General features: G+C 40.3%; 1 protein-coding gene across 2 annotated transcripts; it reads right to left on the minus strand.

The window, feature by feature from the left end:
• Positions 1-58: 58 nt before the first annotated feature.
• Positions 59-22885, minus strand: atad5a (ATPase family AAA domain containing 5a). Of its 2 annotated transcripts, none has more exons than XM_061974268.1 (22): positions 22271-22885; positions 15110-15171; positions 13495-15026; positions 13355-13421; positions 13113-13274; positions 12862-12985; positions 12508-12768; positions 12271-12419; positions 11036-11177; positions 10705-10971; positions 9261-9369; positions 9094-9176; positions 8890-9026; positions 8658-8826; positions 8414-8581; positions 5772-6014; positions 5570-5634; positions 5303-5492; positions 5032-5180; positions 1438-2246; positions 747-905; positions 59-624 (listed from the first exon to the last, which is right to left on the minus strand). In XM_061974268.1, the coding sequence occupies exons 2-22, from the start codon at positions 15158-15160 to the stop codon at positions 546-548; spliced, it is 5115 nt and encodes a 1704-aa protein (XP_061830252.1). In that variant the 5' UTR covers positions 15161-15171; positions 22271-22885; the 3' UTR covers positions 59-545. The 2 variants fall into 2 exon arrangements, with proteins under 2 accessions (XP_061830252.1, XP_061830253.1); XM_061974269.2 differs by having other exon boundaries at positions 9261-9357; positions 22271-22884.
• Between the last annotated feature and the right edge of the window lie 473 nt (positions 22886-23358).

A 23358-nucleotide genomic window follows, 5' to 3' on the forward strand; every position in this document is an offset into this window, starting at 1 on the left:
TAACACATCGCTAAGAAGTACACCTGTAAATCAAAATTAAACAAAACACTCGGTCAAATTATGATACAACTTTATTTCGTCACTACACCCTAATGTGAATGTGTAAAAATGTTATAAAGGAAAATAAATATACATATTTATATAAAACGTGGTTATGTGAAAGTGACATGTAGGGCTCAAAAGCCTTCCATTAAAACCTAAATACTTCGTGGTCAAAGACAATTTACACACATACAAATGTCATTCTATTTTTCATGTTTAACTCTTACAAATGATTGACTTTTGCTTTAAAAAGCAATTTCTACTTGATTAAAAAACAGTGCTAAGATGCAAATCAAATGAATATATCCCCATTAAGGAGTATAAAATACTGTACAAATGTATAACTATGCAGTCCTTTTAGTGCAATCTTTCAAAGCACTCAATGATGTGCTATGTGATAGAAATTCACTAGAAACACAGCTGTTCATTCTTCAGTTTGTCTTAGGAACTCTGAATTGTTTATGTATATAAAGTTCACAAAAACTTATGTTTTTCTCTGAGAATTATTGAAAGTCTGTGGTGAGGTATTGGAGAGTATCTTTCGAGAGACCCAAATGGATGGAATCTAGGTAGTGTAGAAACCTGTGGAAAAAAGAAAACCTTCTTAGCAAATTATTTCACACATTCCCAGAAGAAATTACCTGTACATAAGTGCAGCCTGTGCTTAACCACACCCTGGCTTCACAACTTGATGCAGTTCTCACCTTCGCTTCACCCTGCCTTGCTCCTTAAGCTGCTCTGACCTGCAGATGGTGCGCAGGGCTGGCAAGTAGTCCACGGCAGCTGCAGATCTGTTGCCCAGAGTGCCAAACGCTCCTCTGGACACCAAACTCTCCATAATATCTCTCCGCTGCAGCACCAACCTGGAACAAAACCATCAACTTTTACATTAACATTACACAACATTATATTGGCATGTGGAACAGTTAGGACGACCATGACATCTATAGGGGTTTTATGGGTTGTGGTCAAATTGCGAGCATACATGTAATACAGATATCCTCAAAATTGTATAATCAATCCTTTTCATGTTCCTGCTAAGATGTTTTGCTTTATGGCAGCCATGTTTTTCAAATAATTGTGTTCAAATTCCACACACGTATGCTCGTCAGTCCATTAAAGATGTTCACCAAATTTGGTGCTGATTCGGCCAAACAACTGTCAGTTACGTTGTTTTATAGAGCGCATTGACCTGTGTGAGAAATGTTTAGTCAATCCAACTAATGGGGCTAAGCTCTGAAGTTCAATCATAGCAGTACCATGTGATGTACTTATAAAATAAAATAATAGAAAAATAATAGCACAGGCATCCCAGTAATGATGCATGTTTTAACTAATTTTACATGGAGCCCATCGGGTGTCATAAATGTTTAAGTATTAGTCGCTCGGACTCACTGGGGTTGACAGAGGCTTCTCTGAGTAAAGCTGCGTCCTTCACAATGAGAAGCCACAGGTAGGGCCAGCGCTGCCACCACGTCCAGCTGCCGGGCTCGATCCAAGGCCTCTACTGCAGCGTGCCGACACTTTTGGAAGCTCATCTCCTCCACCGCAGCCTGGATCTCCAACACACGTTCACCAGTTACCCAGCTAAGTGTGTCCATTTCAACTCTCAAATCGTCCGTCATTCCGTCCTTTAGCGCTGTGCTGACTGGTAGGTTTCCCCTGCCGACATCATCCCCACGATGAGCCAGCAAGGAGTCTATGACAGACATACTGTCAAAAAAGTCACTTATTGAGTCCAGGCATTGGGAGACAGGGAGAGCCCTGAGGCGCTCTTCAGGAGTCAGCGGCTTTAGTTTCTCCCTTTGTGGGAGTAGACTCTCGTTGGTTTGTGCCTTGGTGGGAGGCAGAACTGTCTGCAGCTTGCAGAGAGAGAGGAAGCTCTCCTCTGAGTCAGAGTCTGAGCGGCCTCCACCGTGGTCAGGAAAGCGGTGTCTTATCTTGTTTTTCTTCATCCTGTGGGACACTTTAACCGGACTGCCGTCGTCTGAGCAATCGGCTGACTCAACAGACTGCAACTGCCTTGCTTGGGAAGGCAGTGTGTCAGATTGAACAGTATCAGATGGGGGCTTGAGTTTGTAGGTGGTGGTCAACTGTGTGCAGGGTAAAGGTAAGAGGGTCTCAATGTTTGAATAAAGAATGTTCACTCGTCGTCGACTGCTCTCCGTGACCAGCTCCCAGCACGCCGCCTCATCTTTCCGACTCTGTGGATGCAAAATGCACTGTGACTATCATAGACACTTGGCTACTACATAATGTAAGAAGTCATCTTTCAAGTATTGTCATACATGTGCTACATAATGTCTGCTATGGGAGAATATTTTTGTACCGTAATATCATAATGTTATACTAACACAATGAAACTGGGCTCTCTTGTCTATACATTCAACAAAGTTGTTTGTCTGAATTCAATTAAATGTACAGCATTATTTTTATTGATGGATAATTGTAAATGTAATCATTTTGTATTTATAGGGCGCCAAAAACAGATATGAAGGCACTTTACATCTGGGAACCATGGGTAAAGCCAATAAAGAGTACGATTTCAAAAGGCCACGGCCCCCTGACACCCTTTCTCAACTGTCTATGCGACGTCAAGGCTTGGTTAGCCCAGAATTTTTTAATAATGAGTGAGGGAAAAACGGAAATTTTAGTTTTTGGTCCGGCCCTCATTGACTTGGGACCATTGCAAAATTATGTGCGTCCCAAAGTCACCAGCCTTGGCATCACTATAGACAGTGATTTTAAACTTTACAAACAAGTCAATGGCGTTTTAAAATCGTGTTTTTATCATCTTCGTCTTTTAGCAAAAGTAAAACCGTTTTTAATCTTTTAACCTTTTTGAACAAGTCGTGCATGCTTTTATTTAAAGTGGCCTGGGCTACTGCAATGCACTTTATGCTGGCATTAGCCAAAAACCTCTCTCCCGGCTGCAGTTAGTCCAGAACGCGGCAGCATGACTTTTAACAGCGGCCAGGAAACACGAGCATATAACCCCAATTCTTGAGACTTTGCACAGGCTCCCTGTTCATTTTAGAATTTATTTTAAAATTTAGCTGTTTGGTTTTAAAGCTGTGCATGTTTTTATGGGTTTTAATTTTCCTGAGGGAACTCTATGGCGTCACATTAGTGCCAAAAATCCAAGCGCATAAAAACGGATATCGCGCGCTGATTGTCCACTTTGTGCACGCGCGACACCCTTTTGCGCGCGCGCGGTGCATTTTTGCGCGCGCGCGGTGCCTTTCTGCGCGCGCCGTCTCGGTCTATGCGCTCTCTGTGTACTCCTGGCATCTCTCCTCGCGCTGTCTGTTTCTTTTTGGCACTTTGGGGGCGGGTATGCTTAGACGGCCCCTCCTTTCTGATTGGCTCTGAGCATTTTTCATATGACCAATGATTCTCCAGCGTAGCAACGTTGTAGCCATCTTACCTCGGACAGCTAGCCTCAATCATTACATTAATGTCAATGGTACATGTACTAATTAAATTACCATAACTTGCTCGATTTTCGACCAATTAAACGGTTTGCCTTGTTACAAATATTATTACATGTAGATATGACATAGGATGCTGTACATGTTGAAATTACCTCTTTCACTTTAAAAAAAAATGACTTAATTGTGCAACATAGTTGTGTAGGGTCAGTGTTAGTCAGTTCTCTGATTATTTTAAACTGTTTCAGAATACATTATTAAAAGGCTATTTTTAACATTTTAAAAACTAAATTCAAAGATTATTTCATTAATTTTATGGCTGAATCAAAAGAAATTCCATAAATTAGAAAACAAATGTTCAAGAAGAAGTGAAAATATAAAATAATGTTATGGTTGGATGTTATTGCTGATGGACCAGTTCTGGCTGAAAGATGTGATTATGGTGTTTGTTGTCTTATTATTTATTTGGGTCACATTTTGTATTACTCTGTATTGTGTTTATGTGGTATGAAATAACCTTCATCAGCGCGCCACATTTTTTTATCCACTTCTTCCTCCGTAAATCTTGATACATATTGACGATGACCCGCCCTGCTATACTTCTGATTGGCTCTGAGCATTTTTCGCCTGACCAATCAGAAAGAAGGGGCCGTCTAAGCATACCCGCCCCCAAAGTGCCAAAACGAAACATGACAGCGCACAGACCGAGACGGCGCGCGCGCAGAAAGGCACCACGCGTGCAAAAAAGATACCACGCGCGCGCAAAAGGGTGTCGCGCGCGCACGAAGTGGAGAATCAGAGCGAGATAACAGTTTTTATGCGCTCTGATTTTTGGCACTAATGTGACGCCATAGAACTCTCGAACTCTCCTGAAGGAATCAATAAAGTACTATCTATCTATCTATGGACTGGCACCTCGTTATATCTCGGACCTAATCCAAATCTACACTCCTGGGCGCGCTCTGAGGTCCGAGAGCCAGCTCCAGCTTGGGGTGCCCAAGACGAGACTTAAAACCAGGGGAAACAGGGCCTTCTCTATGGTCGGCCCTAAGATCTGGAATACTCTGCCCCTCCATGTCCCAACTGCAAAGACCCACTCTTATTCTCTGGCTTTTAACACTACATGAGTAGTGTGGTCCTCTGTGTTTTTCACATTTGTATTTCTATTTATTGTTTTAATTGGTTTTACCCTTTAAAATTGTTGTTAATTATATTCATTTTTATATGTATTTTGTTTTCATTCAGTCATTGGCGGACCTAAGGATAGTATTAGAATCTTTTTTTTAAATATTTTTGTGCAGCACTTTGGAAACATTTCTGTTGTTTGAATGTGCTATATAAATAAAATGGATTGGATTGGATTGAGCCACATGAGCAAGCAAAAAAAAAACCTTGATAAAAACACAAACTCAGTATGGGGTGGTTGAAGGTCTTCACAGTAGTGACTTAAAAAAATAGTATTGTTAAAGGGTATAAAAGAATGTTAAACTCAGAAAAACAGGTGTAAATACATCTTCTATCTTCACTTATCAGTGAATGATGTGAGTGAATAGTTTACCCCAAGCAGCTCCCAAATGTCTTCCTCGGGCTGGATATTCAGCAGGCCAAGCAGGCTCTCAGTGCAACCGCTTTCACATGGAGGCTGAGGTGATGCAACCAGCAAGGCCTCTGCTTGTTCTCCACATGGATCGGCCTTCAGCTTAGTTCCTAATTATAACAAATACATTTTAATTCATTAATTAATCATTCTCTCGTAGTTTTTCATTATTTTCTTTGTGATGATTGCCAGTGATATTTGAGCTCAAACGGATAAAATTAACACAACTCACCATTTAGGTTGGCGTCAAGCGATGGCGTGGTCACGTGGCGTCCACCCGCACTGCGAGTCCAGCACTGCAGTTGCAGCAAACTCTGCCTGATGTCACCGCCGTTGACTTGAAGCAAAGCGCTGACATCGCGCTGTTCTGTCCTTGTGTCCTCAGCCAGACACAAAAGGCGCAGGTAGCTGCTCACGTCCAGCTGAGGCCGGGGAGAGATTCAACTTTTAATGTGATCAAGGAATCCCTTGCTGCGTCACAAGTGAAGGCCCTGCTCACCAAAGAAGGTGTCTTGAAATTGATCTCTTCAAAGATGCCGTCAAACATGGTGCTGAAAGCAGGATCTGCAAAAACATATGAATTAAACTTAAAATACTTTTATTCAATCAAATGCCATCCGACACAAAAGCTACACCAATTACTATTACACCATGTGTTTGATTTTGTGCCTAGTGATTGAACACAATCGGCTTCTACTAACCGCTAGTGGTAAGGATGACTGGCCTCTTGGTGGTGCTCATGAATGTCTTAATAGCGGCAAGAAAGCCAGAGTCTTCATCAAAAATCACGTCCACCTCTTCAAAGAGGATAAGCGAGGTGGCCGGTGTCTTCTTGCTCTGTTCTTCGTTGTTGTCCTTGTTCACCGTACAAGCCACATGTGATTTGACCATGGCCTTTTTTTGCTTAGGGGTGTCGACTTGTGCATTTTTCTGCTTGATAGAAGCTAAAAGAAGAATACAAATGATAAATACTCAGGGATGTGAGCACCCAGTAAGAAAAAACTTTTCTATTAGCACAAAGTGCTGCCACGCAAACTCAGAAATACAAATTTATGAAAATCAAGACTACATTTCCTGCAATTGGGTGCATTTCTACACTCTATTTTACCTTTAGATTTATTCTATCAACATCTACCAACCTCTTTGGTGTGTGTTTTTGACACTTACATGTTCCAAGTAATGTACCACAGAATTCGTAGTGTTTTTAGTAGATAATTTACTAACATTATTGTCATAGAAAATATAATGTGAAATTCTGTAACATGCATGCAAACAACTCACTTGGCAACTCTATCCGATAGCCATGTCCTTTCGGGTAATATACTTGTGGTGTTGTGACGTCTGTTTACAATACCTTCTTGCTGGCTACTAATAAATACTCTAGAACCGGGGTCGCCAACCCGTCGATCGTGATCGACCAGTCGATTTTTGGGACCCTACCGGTCAATGGCGAAAATATAAGAAAATAAATGACATCAGTGACACCACCACCCAGAGAATGACCAACAGATCCGCAAACGGGCAAGCATTTTAACACGCCCGCACGCCTTGCCTCTCTCTTCAGCCTCTCATCCCGCGGCTCTCGACACCTTGGCCACACCCCTCCAAACGGCTGTGCTCTACACCCGCTTGTCTCACAAACACGCATTGCTACATGCTCATAAATCATTGAACTACAACAATGTACTAAGGCTGATTGCTGCAATGCATTGAAAATTTTCTAGCATCCAACATCAACAACTCTTCCCTCAACCACAAGTGCATGACCATCATCGCTCGCCTGCTACCAAGCCAAATAATAAAGTCTGTGAACATTGCTCCAAAGCATGAATTTTGTGTTGAATACAAAAGTAAACACTTACTTGTGCGAAGGCAGTAATATAAGATAAAACAAGTCGGCAGATAAAGAAGGACTTTCCCGTTTATTCCCTCTTTATCACACAGGATAAACTTGCCAGGTGAAGAGCTGATTTTACTTCTGCCGGTGCTGACATAGGACAACCATGTGACTCGTGTCCCATAAGTGATCATAGCATGAATAAATATACAGTACTACGGTACTAAGACTATACTGGCCATAAACAGTTAGCTTCTACAACAGGGGTGCCCAAAGTGCCGCACAGGGGCCATTGGCCCTAGGCTCATTACAAAAAAACTATAAACATGAAACCCAATGAAAAAAAGCCAAAATGTTGATATCAGCCAATAATAACGACAAAAAGCTTTGCCTTTAGAAAACAAAACAAAAAATTTATATATATATATATATATATATATATATATACACACACACACACACACACACACACATATATATATACCGGTATACATATATGTGTGTGTGTGTGTATATGTGTACATACATATATATACACATACATACAAAAATGTATATATATATATATATATATATATATATATATATATATATATATACATATAAGGATATGTGTGTAATATATATATATATATATATATACACACACACATACATACACATATGTATGTATGTGTGTATATATATATATATATATATATATATATATATATACACACATACATATATATATATATATATATACATATACACACATGTATGTATATATATATATATATATGCATAAATGTGTGTAATATATATATATATACACACACATATATATATATATATATATACACACATGTATGTACATATATATATATATATATGCATAAATGTGTGTAATATATATATATATATATACACACATATATATGTGTGTGTGTGTGTACATACATATATATATATATACATACACACATATATATATATATATATGTGTGTGTGTATATGTGTATATATATATATGCGTATGTGTGTAATATATATATGCATATGTGAGTGTGTATATATATATATATATATATATATGTGTCTATATATGTAGTTGACGCCGGGATCTTGCTTTGGTTTTTGGCTGAGACCAGGGATCTTGGCTACAAAACGTTAGTGACCACTGCTCTAGAACAACAACGGGTTCGGAAGTAACAGTGTACGGATGGTAATCATCCAAATATGATTAGCAGCAAAGTAGATAGTCGTCAACGTTGTGGCTCGGAGAGCGAACTGAGGCGACAACAAGTAAGCTAGCAAGCTGGTTTCGGTGCTCCTGATCATCTCCCCGTCCTGCAACTCAGTGCGCCGTTTAGGCAAGAGGTAAGTACCCGCGGCTGAGGTGAGCGTTCAACAAATTTTGTTTCGATCAATTTTTTTTTTAAATTAATGTTTAAAAACACGTATCTACGGACATTTCACATGCCTGACTAGTGCATAGTTGTGTAATTTAGGGTAAAGTGGGTTTACCCTTTTGATCGTGCTGCTTAAGACTCGAAAGTTCCTTTTTGCTGGATTTGCCCATTTTGAAGAAATTAGCTAAAGATGTTGGCGCCAGTCCTCCCTTTTTAGCATCTCTCGGGGATTGGGGAGTTTTTCTGGGAGAGGACATGACACTGCGGGGAGAGTTCAGCTTCCCTAGATGACAAAAAAACAGCATCATCAGCAACAGTTTGAAAACAGCCAAAGCCAAGACGGATGTGCTTGTACATACTCGGAGAGACTCCATGCTTGCCAGCGCTGTTTGCACTGTAGCTGTTGAAGTAGGTGGGCTTGTGGGCGTTGACTCCCTGGCTGTCCACTTGGTGTGACTGGGTGGCTTCCTTCAACTGAGAAAGGATGAGGCGGCCACTCCGCTGAGAGGAAGCATTCACCTCAAATACCTATAAAAAAACAAGTGTCACATAAAAGGTCCATAATGATGATGATGGCGTGATGTTCCTCACCTTAAAGCCGAGCTCATGAGCACAAGCATAGACTGTGGCCGTCTTGCCGATTCCTGTGGGTCCTGTGATGAGGACTGTGTTGCACAAAGAGTCTTCTGCAAGCAGGGGGTCATCATCTCCACAGTCCCAGTCACAGTCTGTAGAAATACAATTGGATGAAAAATTGTGGATTTGACTGACAAAACAAGCTTTTAAAGGACGCACCATTGCTGTCTTCCTCTCTTTTCTTCTCTTTCTGCTTATTCCTCTCCTCCCGGTCAGCACGGAGCTTCCATTCCTTCAGCCAACTACACATAAGAAAAACACAATTGACCGAATAGATAAGATGGTTACTCATACAGAAATGAAATAAAACATATTTTAATGCTCACCTGTGAAGCCTCTGCACTGAAGAGGCATTGCCAATGATGTCACTGGAGTGCTGCGGCTGGTATTTTTCTGTCCACAACACATCCTCCTTTGCTCCCTCTGTGGAAAACACTGCAGGATAAGTTTAATTCAGTGAACAACATAATGATGTGAATTAGGGATGTCCCGATCCAGGTTTTTGCACTTCCGATCCGATACCGATATTGTTTTTGCACTTCCGATCCGATACCGATACTGACTGATACAGGCCTATCCGAGCATGTCTTAAAGTTTAAAGTTATTTAGCCTACTTTGTTGTCAGAATCATGTTGAAAAGGGTATTTAGTACTCTTGATAACAACTAGCCAGCTGAATTAGGGAAGTTTGAATAATACACAATGGTTGGTAACAAGAAACTGACCTGTTTATTCAAGGATAAACACAAAATAGACACAACTATACATGACAAACAGAAATGGCATCATTGAACTAGGGCTGGGCAATATGGCCTTTTTTTAATATTGCGATATTTTAAGGCCATATTGCGATACACGATATATATCTCGATATTTTGCCTTAGCCTTGAATGAACAGTTGATGCATATAATCACAGCAGTATGATGATTCTATGTGTCTACATTAAAACATTCTTCTTCATACTGCATTAATATATGCTACTTTTAAACTTTCATGCAGAGAAGGAAATCACAACTAAAAAAATCACAATTTTTTTCATACGGTGTTGATCTGGAAATGTTTGCCTCGGCATTTTGATGGTGTGGGCGTGTGGCATCGAATGGAGATAAGCGTCTCGACAGACGTTACAATATTTGAACAATGATGACGAAAACTGTTTTCTCTGTCGTGTCCGTGTGTTGAAAATTGTTATGCGCTTATTTTTTTTATTTGATTTTGTGCGCAGCATGGATTTGCCGTGCGCAGAGGACGCTTGAGCAGTGCGCACCTTAGAGGGAAGGTTGCTCGCACGGCTGCGCTAGCATCACAGCTAACGCTAGCCATGCTGCTACCTCTCTGCTGGGAGAGGACGTATACGTATGTGACGTATGACGTGACAGTATGTGACGTATGACGTGACAGTATGTGACGTGTGTAAGAAGGTGCGCTTGCTGTCTGTGAGAGGGAGACACAGAAAAGAGTGAGAAGAGCCTGTCGTGTAATGCCAGCAGCTAAAAGCAACTGTGTGAAAATCCACAGACCTGTGGATGTGTTGAAGGTGTGCTGGCAAATGCGGAACGGAAATTAGGGAGCAGCAGAAAAGTAGAATGTATTATTTAAATAGGTGCATTGGAAAACACGGACCGGCGTTTTTTTTAAAACTGGATCTGGATCGGCATTTTCCCATGCCTTGCCGATACGCATTTTTTTGCAAATATCGGCGGCCGATCCGATCCAAATATCGGATCGGGACATCCCTAATGTCAATACAAACAACCCTGATAACTCCACCTTTTTTCCCGGTGTCCTCAGGCAAGTCATCAAGCACAACCAAATTGTTATCTGTTCCAGGCAAAGGCCTGTCTTTTCCCTCCTCCGCACTCAGTTTGGTTCCTCTCTGGGTTCGTCTTGTTCGACCTCCCCTTTTAGGTGTCTCCGGCTCGGAGGAAGAACCTTGTAGACAGGCGGCCCGCTGTTTCTTAGCTAATTTGGACCCCTCGTCATCCTTCCGCTTCCTCTTCCCTCCTACTGGCTCCAATGAATGTGTGCTTGCAGTTTCTGTTACAGTGCAGGAAAAGTTAATTGTTTTATTTTTCAAATAAAAAACACAGTGGCGGTTTACCTGAGGGATGCTGGTGTTCGGCACGTCTGGCCAAAAGACGGGGCAGGAATGTCTTAAAGGGGAAAGGAGGGTTTGAGGTTTTGACCTCTTCCACAAGTATCTGGCGAACATTTTCTGACATTTCAGGCCTCCAGCCAGAGCCCTAAAGAGATAAAGAAAGGGGGTGAGTGCCCAGTTTATATACAGTCGTGACCAAAGGTTTACATACACTTGTGAAGGACATAATGTCATGGCTGTCTTGAGTTTCCAATATTTTCTACAACTCTTATTTTAAACTTAAATTGGAGAACATACTTGTTGGTCACAAAAAACATTCAAGAAGTTTGCTTCTTTTATGATTTTATTATGGGTCTACTGAAAATGTGAGCAAATGTGCTGGGTCAAAAGTATACATACAGCAATGTTAATATTTGCTTACATGTCCCTTGGCAAGTTTCACTGCAATAAGGCGCTTTTGGTAGCCATCCACAAGCTTCTGGTGGAACTTTTGACCACTCCTATTGACAAAATTGGTGCAGTTCAGCTAAATTTGTTAGTTTTCTGACATGGACTTGTTTCTTTGGGAGGGCCATTCTAAAACCTTGATTCTAGCCTAATCTAGCCATTCCTTCCTTTAGCACTTTTGACGTGTATTTGGGGTCCTTGTCCTGTTGGAACACCCAACTGCGGCCAAGACCCAACCTACGGGCTGATGATTTTAGGTTGTCCTGAAGAATTTGGAGGTAATCCTCATTTTTCATTGTCCCATTTACTCTCTGTAAAGCACCAGTTCCATTGGCAGCAAAACAAGCCCAGAGCATAATACTACCACCACCATGCTTGATGGTAGGAATGGTGTTCCTGGGATTAAAGGCCTCACCTTTTCTCCTCGAATCATATTGCTGGGTATTGTGGCCAAACAGCTCAATTTTTGTTTCGTTAAATTATTGGAAACTCAAGACAGCCATGACATTATGTTCTTTACAAGTGTACGTAAACTTTTGACCACGACTGTACCTGTACGATCTTACAAAGTATTACTTTGCCTTATAAATACAATAATAGTTTTTAAATCAGCTACAAAGATGACAGGGACATTACTATAGAAATTAAACTTGGATAAGCGTAACATTTGTTTAGCAGTATAGGGTTACTGTTCTAAGACTGGCACTTGTTATCATAGAGGTGTGTTTGGGGTTGATATGTTGAAAAACTGCAATGCAGTTCAGTTTCGTAAGAGATAATGTTTGACATACTCGTTCGCAGAAGACTCGAACATCTGGTTCTTTCTTCCCAGCAAAGGAGCCAATCAGAATAGGAGGAGGCTTGGACACTTGGATGCTAAGCTCTTTGAGATGACACAGTTTTGGAGACTCGGGCCAGGGTAGACCCCATAGAGGGCAATCTGTTGTTGCATAAAATACAGTAAGTTGTACGGACACCGTGCAGAATAGTTAGTAATCAGTGAAGAATAATGAAGATGGTGACTATACCAGTGGGCGGTTGTGTCAAATGCATGACAGGTTGGAAAGAGGAACAGGAAAGGGCGTACGCCTCCTTGGTGGCAACGGCCTTGTTGATCTGCTTCTTGAAAGATTCAGGCAAGCCGCTCTTCAGGAAATCTCTTCGGGCTCTAAACTGTTCATCATCCTGGGAGTTTTCCGAACCCTCTCGACTGCTCTCATCGATGATGGAAATCACATCAGATGTCTTAGAAGCATTCTTCCCATGGCCCAGCACGGCAACCTTGGAGCCTTTGATAAATGAACAGAGAACCATGTTGTGGACTGATAGCGCTTATACCAATGTGATTAGTCTTGAATTATATCAAAAGCGGAAATTGCTACCTGGAGGAGCTTTAGCAGCTTTGCCCAGAACTTCGTTGAGGCTTCGTAGTGACTTCCGACTTTTATTTTGTTGTCCAACCTGGGGAGAAGCAGCCTCTTCCTCTTCCAGGCAGATGACAGAATCCTGAAATAAAGCCCCAAGTTAAATGTAAATAGTTGTAAGTTTAAGCATAATGTTTATTGTCTTATGTAACTTGCCAGCACTTTGGTCAACCTAGGTTGCTTTAACAATTGTTTTGACTCGACCGTACCTCGTCTTCACAATAACTCTTTGCGATTGATGCCTTCGCTCGTGACGAACGCCTTAGGGTGTTCTTAGCTTCAACAGCAGCAGATTTCTTACTCTTTTGAATGGCTTTCGCTTTCTCGACCAGTTGTTTTGCCTTCCTCTGTTTTTTTGAGTCATTCGACACCTTAAAAACAAACACAAGAGTGTGACAAGTGAGCATAACTTGCTTTCCCCCTCCTCTGACTAAGAAAAAATTGTACTTACAATAGAGGCCACTAGCAGGTTCTTGCCACCCCCAGGTACATTTTGATGAACTCTTCTAAACTTTATCCTAAAGAAACAAGTATTTAATAAATATCAACAAAATTATGAGTCACTCATCAATGTTAAATATGATTATGTACCTGATTGGACTCTCTTTACGGTCAGGAGGACACACCATCTCTGCTGCATAGACTCCATGTTTGGACTTGTGTGTTTTCGAAGTGGATAACTTGACAAAAGTCTCTTTAGGGGAAGGAGCAGAATCTTTTAAACCACCCCGAGTTTCTGGTGAAGCTTTGACGGCCTGCTTGACCACAGCCTCTCTTCTGGACCTCCTCACAATAGAGACGGAGGGATTTGAAGCATGTGGCTCCTCACCGTTGCCTTCAGATTTAGGGGCCACAGTCTCCTCTGCCTTCTTCTTGCCTTTTCTTTGTAGGTTTGGAGCTTTTTTGGTTTCCTGGGTTTCACTTCCTTCTGTTGTGTTATCGACACCACACTCTGATGGTTGCTTTTGCTTGGTCTGGTTTTTGTTCTTATTTGTTTTGCACCCATCTATACTGGGTTGCCGGAAGGCAGCCATGAAGTGCCTCTTCTCTGTGTTGGGGCACTTAGGTGTGGATTCACTCTCGAGCACAGCCAAGTCAAGTTCCTCCTCCTCAAGAACGACATTGGATTTCTGCTTAGCCTTCACCGGAGATTCCTTAGCAGGTCTTCTCGTAGCCTTTCTCCTGTTAATTGGCGAGGCCGCCTTTTGCGGAGGCTTCCCCAGCTCCTGCTTGGGGGAGACACTGTGCATTTGAGCCTGGATAGTGATGGTTCGCGGTGAAACTTGGATAGACAGCTCCTTCGACGCCTCTCCAGAATTGGAGTTGTCTAATCCATCAGAGTCTTTGAGTGCTTTATTTCCCTCACACAGCACATTTTCTGCACTCTCACTCTGAGTGCGCACAAAATCCTTAAAAGATATCATGATGGTGCTACTGTTCAACTGAGAGTCCTCACCGGTGTCTACCTCTATGCTGGCCTCGCAGGGAGAACTGTCTGACACCTTCTCCTCAGATTCAGAATGATATGCCTGCTTTTGTTTGCTCTTTTTGGAATTGGGTCCTGACGTTTTGATACATTTGTCCTTCACAACTGTAGAAGAGGTATTGTTTCCACATTTAGAGGCATCATCATGATGTTTTTCTTTTTGGGTCACGAGTGGTCCATTAGTGGCATAAATCTCAGAGCTAAGCTGAGCCAGCAGAACAGCGGCATCACTGCCAAAGACGCCACACACACTGCTGGATTCCCCTGCCGAGCTTGTGTTTTCATGCAACGCCTCCACAACAAAGCAGCTGCTGTCATCAACCAAGCAAACAGGGTCAGGCTCTACAAGTTTCCTTGCAACTTTAGTGGCCTTTCTCCTCCGTTTGACCGGCGGCTGCTTCACTGCTACGTCCGCTTTGGCGTGTTTATCTACAGACTCATGACTGGTCTCCTTAGGTTGTTCTAATGGGCTGGTCTTCCCTTTGGATGTCAATGACCCACGGCTGAAGTAGTCCATGATGTTATTGGAGCGAGGGGGCGAGAAAGGTTTCTCCACAGCTTTGGCGACAGGGGAGAAGTAGCTGGTGATTGTTTTGACAACAGAATTGCCACCGTCTTTGCTAGATTTCTTGCAAGGCTGTGAACAGAGTAGGGGAGGTTACCATCAGAAATGAACAGGTGTACGGTAATAGCAATTGCATGACTTAAATGCAAAAGTACCTGCGTGTCAAAATCCTCTATGACAGACGCCATTGCCACCACACCAGCCATAATTTAGAAACCTAAGGGAAAGAGTAAAAATTGTAATGGAAACATTTATTTGCGATCCTACCACTGGAATTTGTGATTCATCATCATCATTTCTTTTTATTCCTTTCATGAAAATGCATATATACAAGCCACGTACAGTTCACACTTTCATTGTTTCTTATACATTTCCATGATCAGAAAGGAGCAGATGGAAGAACAATATTTTTATATTTATCCGCCCCCTTTTTTAACACAAATTATTTTAGATGACTTTATCACTGTTCCCTCCACCAACACCCGAACTCCAACATACTTTTTTATTTTCATTTTAAGCATTTCCACAATGACACGTCCACTCAAAATCAAAATTCAGTTTGATATAATGCCAGTTGTCTCTTTTTGTAACACTTTAAATTCAAAAATATTCTTGCAACTTTTTAAGTCTTTCTTTAGAGAATCCCATGCTTTCACACCAGCAACAGACAAGCACATTTGTTTCAAATTTGTTCGCGCTCTTGGATGTTTAAAGTCACACGGCCTTCTGTGATTCTCATCTTTAGACGTGAACACGAATAACTTTTATAAGTCCTTCGGAAGAACTTTATTTCTAGCTTTGAACATCGCTAATATACAATTATACAATGTCTTTTAGTTTTAATAAGCCTGACCTAATGAAGAGTGGACTTGTGTGGTCTCTATAGCCTACTTTAAAAATAATACGAATGACTCTTTTCTGTAAAAGAAATAAAGGCATTATGTTGCTGTGATATGTATTTCCCCATATTTCTGCACAATAATTGAGAAATATATTTTCATTGTATTATACGGGAAACTGTATTTAACCTTGTTCAAAACAAATAAGCTTTTAGATACGTTATTTTTCAAATGCAATATATGAGCTTTCCATCTCGGATGACCCCAAGAAATCTGATTTCAGACACCTTCTCAATTTTCACATTGTTTATGGATAAACTAACTTCTACCTTTCTTTTATTACTGAATACCATCAATTTAGTCGTTTCCAAATTTAAAGATAATTTATTTACATCAAACCACAATTTTAGTTTAACCATTTTCTCTTCAATATTACCAGCTAAGATGTTCAAATCATCTCCTGAACAGTATAAATTTGTACTGTCTGCGAATAATACGTATTGTAATATTTTTGAAACCTCACAAATATAATTTATATGTAAAATAAAAAGTTTGGGTCCTAAAATCGAACATTTGCATCACACATACAGCACAATGAATCAATAATGACTAGGAATCAAACTCAAACTGACAGACTTTGGTCACAGGGGAGAAGTTGATATAGTAGTGTCTTGTGTTTAAACACAGCATAATACTACCACCACCATGCTTGACGGTAGACATGGTGTTCCTGGGATTAAAGGCCTCACCTTTTCTCCTCCAAACATATTGCTGGGTATTGTGGCCAAACAGCTCAATTTTTGCTTCATCTGACATCACATGGACAAAGATAAGACCTTCTGGGGGAAAGTTCTGTGGTCAGATGGCTACCAAAAGCGCCTTATTGCAGTGAAACTTGCCAAGGGACATGTAAGCAAATATTAACATTGCTGTATATATACTTTTGACCCAGCAGATTTGCTCACATTTTCAGTAGACCCATAATAAATTCATAAAAGAACCAAACTTCATGAATGTTTTTTGTGATCAACAAGTGTGTGCTCAAAAAAATAAGAGTTGTAGAAATGATTGGAAAGTCAAGACAGCCATGACATTATGTTCTTTACAAGTGTATGTAAACTTTTGACTACGACTGTAGGTTCAAAATATACCTGAAGTCAATGACCTATTGACCTATCTTACCGTGTGCGTAGCCCCATGAAAACGGATCAAATATAGTTTCCCAAAAAAGGAGACATTAACAGGCTCCAGTTTCTGCTCCTCACAATAATCAAATCACTTGCTATCCTACCACTTGAATTCCTGATTTGCATCACACATACAGCACAATTAATCAATCTCAAACTGACAGACTTTGGTCACAGGGGAGAAGTTGATATAATAGTGTCTTGTGTTTAAACACAACATAACACTACCACCATCATGTTTGACGGTAGGTTTGGTGTTCTTGGGATTAAAGGCCCCGCCTTTTCTCCTCCAAACATATTGCTGGGTATTGTGGCCAAACAGCTCAATTTTTGCTTCATCTGACATCACATGCACAAAGATAAGACCTTCTGGGGGGAAGTCAAAGGTATATTTTTAACCTACAGTCGTGGTCAAAAGTTTACATACACTTGTAAAGAACATAATGTCATGGCTGTCTTGAGTTTCCAATCATTTCTACAACTCTTATTTTTTTTGTGATAGAGTGATTGGAGCACATACTTGTTGGTTACAAAAAACATTCATGAAGTTTGCTTCAATTATGAATTTATTATGGGTCTACTGAAAATGTGAGCAAATCTGCTGGGTCAAAAGTATACATACAGCAATGTTAATATTTGCTTACATGTCCCTTGGCAAGTTTCACTGCAATAAGGCGCTTTTGGTAGCCATCCACAAGCTTCTGCTTGAATTTTTGACCACTCCTCTTGACAAAATTGGTGCAGTTCAGCTAAATGTGTTGGTTTTCTGACATGGACTTGTTTCTTCAGCATTGTCCACACATTTAATTCAGGACTTTGGTAAGGTCATTCTAAAACCTTAATTCTAGCCTGATTTAGCCATTCTTTTACCACTTTTGACGTGTGTTTGGGGTCATTGTCCTGTTGGAACACCCAACTACGCCCAAGACCCAACCTCCGGGCTGATGATTTTAGGTTGTCCTGAAGAATTTGGAGGTAATCCTCCTTTTTCATTGTCCCATTTACTCTGTGTAAAGCACCAGTTTCATTGGCAGCAAAACAGGCCCAGAGCATAATACTACCACCACCATGCTTGACGGTAGGCGTGGTGTTCCGAGGATTAAAGGCATCACCTTTTCTCCTCCAAACATATTGCTGGGTATTTTGGCCAAACAGCTCACAGGGGAGAAGTTGATATAGTAGTGTCTTGTGTTTAAACCAGTGGTTCTTAACCTGGGTTTGATCGAACCCTAGGGGTTCGGCGGAGGTCAAGATACACCCAACTCATCATGTAAATAAAAACTTCTCCCTATTGGCGTATTACGGATAAGGCAACAGCAGAAGTCAGACTTATTTGCAGGTGTGTAAATTGTTGTGAGTTTATGCACTGTGTTGGTTTTGTTCTTTGAACATGGTAACACTTTAGTATGGGGAACATATTCACCATTAATTAGTTGCTTATTAACACGCAAATTAGTAACATATTGGCACTCAACTAGTCATTATTAAATACTTATTAATGCCTTATTCGGCATGGCCTTATTATAACCCTAACCTTCTAACCCTGGCCCTAACCCCCTAACCCTAACCAAATAATTATAAATTAAGTCTTTGTTACTTATAAGGCTGAAACGACGCGTCGACGTAGTCGACGTCATCGGTTACGTAAATACGTCGACGCCGTTTTTGTGCGTCGGCGCGTCACATATTTACGTCACACTACTGTCATGGCGGAGCGCAAAGCAGACGATGCGAGCGAGGGGAAAAAAGCACGCCAAAAGTCGTCAAAAGTGTCGGAGTATTTCAATAAACGGCCTAATAATGTTGTTGTATGCACAGTGTCGAGCGGAAATGGCCTATCATAGCAGCACAACGGCTATGAACGAACATTTGAAAAGAAAACCCCCGACAGCGTTCTTGCCATCACCATCAACAAGTCAATCGTCCGCGTGCATATACGTTGTCATTATTACACAAAAACATGAATGTGTCATTTGTATCTGCGTTGTAAATTCATAAACTAAAGCACCGTTTGCTCTGAGAGGCGCGTTTGGCGTGCCTGTTCAGTGTTTACAAAGACGCGCTCCTCTTTAACGCTGTGGAGAGGCGGCGGCGGCGAGCGAGCGGCGAGGCGCGCCGGGAGCGACGCCGCAAGAGACAGGAGACGACGAGCGAGCGAGGAAGAGGAGCTGAAAAGCGAGGAAAGAAAGAGAAAAGAGTTGGAAGAGAAAAGACTTTGTGTAAAATTAAAAGATTGTAAACCTGGCAAAGCCGTCTGGCGTTCAGTCTGTCGGTCCTGAAAGAACCCCACGGCACAAGACGTGTCACAAACGCTAACGTTAATTAGTTGTGCAAATACCTTTTACAACATTAACAGTTACATATACTATGTACAAACCAACAATTAACTTTCACTTTAATCATACTATCATTGTTGTGTTATTAAGCAAAATAAGCAATACTTTTACTTTTGTTGAAATGTTTACACTGTACATTTTTTTGTATTGGATGTTTAGCTTTATTTTTGCACATTTTAGCAAATAAGCAATACTTTTACTTTTGTTGAAATGTTTACACTTGTTACAGAATATTTCCGTTTTGCACTTTTTTGTATTGGATGTTTATCTTTATTTTTGCACATTTTAAAGCAAAATAAGCAATACTTTTACTTTTTAAATGCTTATACTATTCCAGAATATTAAGATTTGCACTGGATGTTTACTTTTATATTTGCACATTAAAAAGCAAATAAGCTACTTTTAATTTTGTTAAATGTTAAAAGTTTTAAATGTTTACATTGTTACAGAATATTTTGTCATGTTGTTGTCAATGTTGACTGAGTGGCCATACTTTTTTTTTTGTAAATAAAAGCCATGCCTTTTGAAAAAACTGGCCTACATTTATTTTTTCCTCTTCATTTTAAATAAAAAAAATAATCGGTAAAAGGAAAAATAATCTATAGATTAATCGAAAAAAAAAATAATCTATAGATTAACCGATTAATCGGAAAAATAATCTATAGATTAATCGATAGAAAAATAATCGTTAGCTGCAGCCCTAGTTACTTAGAATATGTTACCCTAGTGTCCAAAAAACTCTAAATTAAGTCTTTGTTACTTAGAATATGTTCCCCTAGAGTCCAAAAAACTCTAAATTAAGTATTTGTTACTTAGAATATGTTCCCCATACTAAAGTGTTACCAAAAACATATAACTTTGTCTTGAATTTGAAAAAAAACAGGGGGTTCGGTGAATGCGCATATGAAACTGGTGAGGTTCGGTACCTCCAACAAGGTTAAGAACCACTGGTTTAAACACAGCATAATAACACCACCACTATGTTTGACAGTAAGTATGGTGTTCCTGGGATTAAAGGCCTCACTTTTTCTCCTCCAAACGTATTGTGGCCAAACAGCTCAATTTTTGTTTCATCAAATTATTGGAAACTCAAGACAGCCATGACATTATGTTCTTTACAACTTTTGACCACGACTGTACCTGTACGATCTTACAAAGTATTACAAACCCCGTTTCCATATGAGTTGGGAAATTGTGTTAGATGTACATATAAACGGAATACAATGATTTGCAAATCCTTTTCAACCCACATTCAATTGAATGCACTATAATTACGAGATATTTGATGTTCAAACTCATAAACTTTTTTTTGTGCAAATAATAATTAACTTAGAATTTCATGGCTGCAACACGTGCCAAAGTAGTTGGGAAAGGGCATGTTCACCACTGTGTTACATGGCCTTTCCTTTTAACAACACACAGTAAAGGTTTGGGAACTGAGGAGACACATTTTTAAGCTTCTCAGGTGGAATTCTTTCCCATTCTTGCTTGATGTACAGCTTAAGTTGTTCAACAGTCCGGGGGTCTCCGTTGTGGTATTTTAGGCTTCATAATGCGCCACACATTTTCAATGGGAGACAGGTCTGGAGTACAGGCAGGCCAGTCTAGTACCCGCACTCTTTTACTATGAAGCCACGTTGATGTAACACGTGGCTTGGCATTGTCTTGCTGAAATAAGCAGGGGCGTCCATGATAACGTTGCTTGGGTGGTAACATATGTTGCTCCAAAACCTGTATGTACCTTTCAGCATTAATGGTGCCTTCACAGATGTGTAAGTTACCCATTTCTTGGGCACTAATACACCCCCATACCATCACAGATGCTGGCTTTTCAACTTTGCGCCTATAACAGTCCCGATGGTTCTTTTCCTCTTTGGTCCGGAGAACACGACGTCCACACTTTCCAAAAACAATTTGAAATGTGGACTCGTCAGACCACAGAACACTTTTCCACTTTGTATCAGTCCATCTTAGATGAGCTCAGGCCTAGCGAAGCCGACGCCGTTTCTGGGTGTTGTTGATAAACAGTTTTCGCCTTGCACAGGAGAGTTTTAACTTGCACTTACAGATGTAGCGACCAACTGTAGTTACTGACAGTGGGTTTCTGAAGTGTTCCTGAGCCCATATGGTGATATCCTTTACACACTGATGTCGCTTGTTGATGCAGTACAGCCTGAGTGATCGAAGGTCACGGGGCTTAGCTGCTTACGTGCAGTGATTTCTCCAGATTCTCTGAATCCTTTGATGATATTACAGACCGTAGATGGTGAAATCCCTAAATTCCTTGCAATAGCTGGTTGAGAAAGGTTTTCCTTAAACTGTTCAACAATTTGCTCACGCATTTGTTGACAAAGTGGTGACCCTCGCCCCATCCTTGTTTGTGAATCTACTTGGAATCTACTTTTATACCCAATCATGGCACCCACCTGTTCCCAATTTGCCTGTTCACCTGTAGGATGTTCCAAATAAGTGTTTGATGAGCATTCCTCAACTTTATCAGTATTTATTGCCACCTTTCCCAACTTCTTTGGCACGTGTTGCTGGCATCAAATTCTAAAGTTAATGATTATTTGCAAAAAAAAAAAAAGTTTATCAGTTTGAACATCAAATATGTTGTCTTTGTAGCATATTCAACTGAATACGGGTTGAAAATGATTTGCAAGTCATTGTATTCCGTTTATATTTACATCTAACACAATTTCCCAACTCATATGGAAACGGGGTTTGTACCTATAGATACAATAATAGTTCTTTATTCAGCTACAAATATGACAGTGACATTACTATAGAAATGTGTTTAAAACACAAGACACGTATGACACATAATTAAGTTGCCCGCATGTTTCTTTTCAAGACAGAAGGTTTATAATACATAAAGAGAAGGTAACAACACTACAATCATTGCTGTCATGGCACCTCGATAAACAACACAGTATTATGGTCAGAAAACTTACCGTAAACACGAAGAAAGTCAAAAATCCTGTTTCCAGTTTGTGTCAATATGAAAAAAAACATACACGGTCTGAGATGAACATTTGTTTGTCCGCTAGCATATCACGTAACAAATGGAAAACAAGCTAGCAAAACACTGAACAATTCATTCGAATACATTTTGCCGCGCAACACTTCCCAAAACAGGTCCGCACATTGTCCTCATGTCGCCCTCCAATGCGCGAACGGAAAGTAGAAGCCGCGAGAGTCGTGTTTTGCTAAAGTGTTATAGTTTGATGTTGAAAATGCATAATTTCCGACGACCGTTTCAAAATCGCGCCAGAGTAGTTGTGGAGGAAGCGCGCCAAATGTACGTGACGTATTGCGTCGACGAATTCAACCAATCAGAGGAAAAGAACAACATTACGTCATGACTCGGCGTCGCTTGACCACATTCAAAATGGCGCCTGGCAGATTTTCTTTTGGTATATTGGTCAAACTGACAGCGACATCTACTGACTAACTTTCTCATAAATACTGTGTTGAACAGTAATATAATAAACTAAATAAAACATATTTTTGGATTATTTTTTTCTAATACTGTTCTCTCAATGACACTGATGATTTCCATATTTTGTAGGAAAACGAGAGGGTACAAACACCGCCTCATTATGTACAGGTAAAAGCCAGTAAATTAGAATATTTTGAAAAACTTGATTTATTTCAGTAATTGCATTCAAAAGGTGTAACTTGTACATTATATTTATTCATTGCACACAGACTGATGCATTCAAATGTTTATTTCATTTAATTTTGATGATTTGAAGTGGCAACAAATGAAAATCCAAAATTCCGTGTGTCACAAAATTAGAATATTATTTGAGGCTAATACAAAAAAGGGATTTTTAGAAATGTTGGCCAACTGAAAAGTATGAAAATGAAAAATATGAGCATGTACAATACTCAATACTTGGTTGGAGCTCCTTTTGCCTCAATTACTGCGTTAATGCGGCGTGGCATGGAGTCGATGAATTTCTGGCACTGCTCAGGTGTTATGAGAGCCCAGGTTGCTCTGATAGTGGCCTTCAACTCTTCTGCGTTTTTGGGTCTG

The sequence above is a fragment of the Nerophis lumbriciformis genome, linkage group LG22 (assembly GCF_033978685.3).
Source record: "Nerophis lumbriciformis linkage group LG22, RoL_Nlum_v2.1, whole genome shotgun sequence".
Lineage (NCBI taxonomy): Eukaryota > Metazoa > Chordata > Actinopteri > Syngnathiformes > Syngnathidae > Nerophis > Nerophis lumbriciformis.

Excerpts from the sequence above, each read along its gene's own strand:
- atad5a (XM_061974268.1), bottom strand. The coding sequence starts at position 15,160 with ATGGCTGGTGTGGTGGCAATGGCGTCTGTCATAGAGGATTTTGACACG. Across the intron at positions 9,370-10,704 it reads TGAGGACACCGGGAAAAAAG|TGTTTTCCACAGAGGGAGCA; the intron begins GTGGAGTTATCA and ends CTTATCCTGCAG. Across the intron at positions 5,493-5,569 it reads ATTTCAAGACACCTTCTTTG|CTGGACGTGAGCAGCTACCT; the intron begins GTGAGCAGGGCC and ends CCCCGGCCTCAG.